General features: G+C 32.0%; 1 protein-coding gene across 1 annotated transcript in view; it reads left to right on the top strand.

The window, feature by feature from the left end:
• LOC108734351 (probable serine/threonine-protein kinase tsuA) overlaps window positions 1-3,364 on the top strand; it is a 20,008-nt gene extending 16,644 nt beyond the window's left edge. The window contains exon 3 of the mRNA XM_018465882.1: window positions 2,870-3,364. Coding sequence (XP_018321384.1) covers window positions 2,870-3,222 — 353 coding nt within the window. The 3' untranslated portion in view covers window positions 3,223-3,364. The remainder of the gene's footprint in view (window positions 1-2,869) is intronic.
• Window positions 3,365-5,749: the final 2,385 nt, after the last annotated feature.

The raw sequence follows: 5,749 nt of genomic DNA, 5'->3' as shown, positions 1-5,749 counted from the left end.
CCCCCCCCCCCCCGTAGGCTATTGAACGTATGGTTATCTCGTGAATATGGAATAATAATATTCATTTTAAACTATGTAAAGCACTCATTTCGAAATAGCATTATGTAAAAATATGCAAATTCCAATATTCTGTAAAAATTTAGTACTTCATAAATTAATGATCAATTTTGACTAGGACTATAAAAAGATTTTGAGGTGATGTGAATGTGTATAAAAACAATAATTTCTAAAACGAATTATTGTCATTATTATCCAATTTGTAGTACACTTCGTGAAAAAGCAATTACCGTTTAATAGTTTCATATTGCGAAGTAATAACAAATAATTTAAATTTCAATAAAAGAAAAATAACGCCCTCAATTTATAATTTCCTATTTCATTTATCATTTAATGCGAAAATTGCAACGAGAAATGTTAAATATAAGGTGTTAAGACGTGACATCCGTGGGAAACAACGTGTTGTCATGTTAACAAATCTTATATAAATTGCCGGCAATGACTATTACACCTTTCATATTTGCAAAAATGTTGACCAAAAAACATTTCATCGCATTATTCCTTACATTCATCTTATATTTTGTAAGTTATTGATAAAATTCTAATTAATATCCAATAAAATCATATACCTACCTACATATAAATTAAATAATTACGATTTGTAAAGGGTTTTCATGGTGCAGGTTTTTGGAGATGCCGTAATACCTTTAAAATACTGCACAAAAAATCCCAAAACCTTTGCTTCGTGTAGAATGAATTATATCTGGAATGACACCATACAAGACTTTGTATCGGTCCTAGATCTATCTCTTAATATCAGTTCTGGGAATGAAAATCCAAAATCCATCACTATAAAGGCAGTTGGAAGTAATGTGGTATGTATCTACCTAAACTATTCAATTAAAAAATTCAATCGTAAACTAATAACACATCTTTACCAGTTCCCACCATACTTTTCAATGTTTAATAATAAAACAAATGGATACGTAGCAGAACTTTTTGACATTTTTCAAGAAAAGATAGGATTTAAGTAAGTTAAAAGTACATATATTTTTTAAATGTGGTCCGATATATGAAATTATAATAACTTTTATGAAAGGGTTGAATTAAATAAAATGGATTACCAAAGTTGTTTGGAAGCAGTTGAAAATGGTTCCGCTGATTTAATGTTAACTGCTGGAGTCGTCAAAGAAGGATCCTATAACACCAAGTTAATGCAACCGTGTATTAAAACCTGGTATACATCCTATTAAACTGATATGTTTGGGAAATGTGTTCGTATTTTAAACGAATAATTTAAGGTACAAACTCTATTTCAAAAGTTTTGGATGGCAACCGACTTCAATGTATTACTTTATCACTTTAACCCCTACAACTTGGTTAGTTATTGGGGCATGTGTTATAATCTTATGCATCGTTTTGTGGGCAACACTGAAACTTCTGGCTAAGTTGGAAAAAAGGCAACGAAATATATCCCTCGCAAGTTGTTTTATAGCAACTATAAGTGGATATTTGAATCAAGGTATTCACAATCTGAATTAAACATCGCTAGCAAAATAGAAATGATGTGATATACGACCTATGTTTTAGGTTTTGAATTTAGGGTGCAAAATGCTTCTTATAGAGTTCAAATAATGACATCGCTTTTATTAGGGTACATTATCGCAACTGCTATCAGTGCCAATTTGGTGGCTAAAATAACAACATCCTATGAATATTTTCCAATTAAAGAGATTCACGAATTGGAAAATCAACAAAAATATGGTTTGTGTATTCGAACTGGAAGTTACGGGTTTAATAATTTTTCACGTTATGTACGTACCTATTGGTGTATTTCATGTAGATAACATTTTAAATAATAAATAATAAAATTTTAGGAAGATGGTAAAAAGCTCCTTTTAGACAAATGGATAAATATCGTAAACGTACCAGAATGTGGAAATGTCAATAAAGAAGAAGTGCTGGTAACTAAACCGTGTAGAGATAACTTGTTTCATTTAGAAAATGTTGTGATAATGGAATATCTATTGGACAACAAAATTATTTCTTGTGAATTAACAGAGTTACCACAAAAGTTATTCAAAACAGACAATTCAATAATACTAAATAAGTTTGCAGAACGCAGACTCAATGACACACTAAATGTAGTGTAAGTTATTGTATTTATCATTGATAATAATTTTATAATGTTTTATTGCTAGATATCTCCAAATGTTGGAGTCTGGTATACGCAATCGAATAAAAAGCCAATGGTTGCAAAGAAAAATTCAGGAAGACAATAAAAAAGTATTATCTCCCGTCACTATGCAACATATGAGGGGAATATTCATATTAAATGTATTTTTTATGTGCATTAGTTTAGTGATTTTGTTATTTGAGATATTGGTGTTTAACGCGAACAATAATTCAAAATCCACAAAACCAAAAAAGTTGCAAAAAATTATAATAAGCAAACCATAATTGCTTACCATTACGTTTAACTTTATTTAGATAAATGCACCATTGCACCTACATTGCAATTGTCGTCAAAATTTTGTAATGGTTCTTTTCAGAAGTCAGAGTCGAAATGTAATAAAAACTATTTCGGCTTCCGTCGTTTTATTTTTTATATACAAATAATAATCTACACAAAGTAGACATCTTATATTCAAAGCCCACCTTTTCCCATCTCAAACAATTCAAAAGCACCCAAAATATTTTCAGAAATAACTCAGCTGAAATTTCTATCCAGCAAATTATTTCTTCAGTTCCATCAAATGATTTCTTTTTACCAACAATTCCCCCATTTTCTCCAACTGCACCGCCTTTAATAAATAACCTTCCACAACCAATCTTCCCCAATCTCAACCAATTTTATCCTCTTTTAACAGTGGTGGGGTATCTCTGATCCCTAGTATATCGTCATCGTACAAAGAAAGTAGTTTCATTACTGGGCCCACAATTTATAGTCAGCAACAGCTCCCCGATAAAGAACCCGTTATATATATAGTTTTTGTAATATATTATGCAATACTTGTACCCATACTACGCGACCCATTTTTTACAATTTCTACCTTCTCGGTGACCACCCGTAGTATATGCCAAGACTTCCCGTCCCCCTCCAGTTCTCACGTAGTAATACATAAATATTGTTTCAAATATTTTATACAAACAGAAATTTTTGAAAATAACTCGAAAAAGCGCGAGATTTCCCTAGAGGATATTGACTACGTCATGAAAATATGACCCCCCCCCCGCCCTTTTGACCAAGCGAGGTAATTCTGAAGATCTCACCCCTCAAGGGTTACGTACTATGTATACGTTCCCTTATCAGCGTTATTTACTCCAACTAGCTTTTCTAAACTTAAAATATAGTATTTAATTTAATTTCATGAAAAAGGTGGCCTGACCCTGTGGCGCCATTAAATGGTGATTTACTGTAGCCACCCCAAGCCACCCCCCTTCCTCANTTTGAGATATTGGTGTTTAACGCGAACAATAATTCAAAATCCACAAAACCAAAAAAGTTGCAAAAAATTATAATAAGCAAACCATAATTGCTTACCATTACGTTTAACTTTATTTAGATAAATGCACCATTGCACCTACATTGCAATTGTCGTCAAAATTTTGTAATGGTTCTTTTCAGAAGTCAGAGTCGAAATGTAATAAAAACTATTTCGGCTTCCGTCGTTTTATTTTTTATATACAAATAATAATCTACACAAAGTAGACATCTTATATTCAAAGCCCACCTTTTCCCATCTCAAACAATTCAAAAGCACCCAAAATATTTTCAGAAATAACTCAGCTGAAATTTCTATCCAGCAAATTATTTCTTCAGTTCCATCAAATGATTTCTTTTTACCAACAATTCCCCCATTTTCTCCAACTGCACCGCCTTTAATAAATAACCTTCCACAACCAATCTTCCCCAATCTCAACCAATTTTATCCTCTTTTAACAGTGGTGGGGTATCTCTGATCCCTAGTATATCGTCATCGTACAAAGAAAGTAGTTTCATTACTGGGCCCACAATTTATAGTCAGCAACAGCTCCCCGATAAAGAACCCGTTATATATATAGTTTTTGTAATATATTATGCAATACTTGTACCCATACTACGCGACCCATTTTTTACAATTTCTACCTTCTCGGTGACCACCCGTAGTATATGCCAAGACTTCCCGTCCCCCTCCAGTTCTCACGTAGTAATACATAAATATTGTTTCAAATATTTTATACAAACAGAAATTTTTGAAAATAACTCGAAAAAGCGCGAGATTTCCCTAGAGGATATTGACTACGTCATGAAAATATGACCCCCCCCCCGCCCTTTTGACCAAGCGAGGTAATTCTGAAGATCTCACCCCTCAAGGGTTACGTACTATGTATACGTTCCCTTATCAGCGTTATTTACTCCAACTAGCTTTTCTAAACTTAAAATATAGTATTTAATTTAATTTCATGAAAAAGGTGGCCTGACCCTGTGGCGCCATTAAATGGTGATTTACTGTAGCCACCCCAAGCCACCCCCCTTCCTCACCGTAGGCTACTAAACATATAGTTATCCAGTGAACATAGGATAATAATAGAAAATGCTATTCTGTCCATTTGAAAGTATGTAGTAATGTGTAAAAATATACAATTTCCAAACAAAAGGCAGTATTCTGTACAAATTTGATCCTTCGTTAATTAATGATTAATTTTGAATAGGACCATAAAAGAAGATTTTTTAATGAGAATATGTATAAAAACAGTAGTTTCCAAAACGAATTATTGTCGTTATTATCCAATTTGTAGCACACTCCTTGAAAAAGCAATTACCGTTTAATGCCTTCATATTACGAACTAATAACAAGTGATTTAAATTTCAATAAAAGAAAAATCACGCTCTCATTTTACAATTTACTTGTTTCATTTGTCATTTTAATGCGAAAATTGCAACGAAAAATGTTAAATGTAAAGTGTTAAAGACCTGACATCCGTGGGAAACAACGTGTTGTCATATTAACAAATCTTATATAAAAGGCCGTCAACAATTATTAAACCGTTCATATTTATAAAAATGTTGACCAAAAAACATTTCATAGTAACTTTTATGAAAGGGTTGATTTAAATGAAATGGATTACCAAAGTTGTTTGGATGCAGTTGAAAATGGTTCCGCTGATTTAATGTTAACTGCTGGAGTCGTCAAAGAAGGATCCTATAACACCAAGTTAATGTAGAATGAATTATATCTGGAATGACACCATACAAGACTTTGTATCGGTCCTAGATCTATCTCTTAATATCAGTTCTGGGAATGAAAATCCAAAATCCATCACTTTAAAAGTAGTTGGAAATAATTTGGTATGTATCTACCTAAACTATTCAATTAAAAAATTCAATCGTAAACTAATAACACATCTTTACCAGTTCCCACCATACTTTTCAATGTTTAATAATAAAACAAATGGATACGTAGCAGAACTTTTTGACATTTTTCAAGAAAAGATAGGATTTAAGTAAGTTAAAAATACATTTTCCGATATATGAAATTATAGTAACTTTTATGAAAGGGTTGATTTAAATGAAATGGATTACCAAAGTTGTTTGGATGCAGTTGAAAATGGTTCCGCTGATTTAATGTTAACTGCTGGAGTCGTCAAAGAAGGATCCTATAACACCAAGTTAATGCAACCGTTTATTAAAAGCTGGTATACATCCTATTAAACTGATATGTTTGAAAAATGTGTTAGTAATTTAAACGAATAATTTAAGGTACAAACT

This window comes from Agrilus planipennis, unplaced genomic scaffold (assembly GCF_000699045.2).
Source record: "Agrilus planipennis isolate EAB-ADULT unplaced genomic scaffold, Apla_2.0 scaffold83, whole genome shotgun sequence".
Taxonomy (NCBI): domain Eukaryota; kingdom Metazoa; phylum Arthropoda; class Insecta; order Coleoptera; family Buprestidae; genus Agrilus; species Agrilus planipennis.
This window is presented reverse-complemented; position numbering and strand designations above follow the sequence as displayed.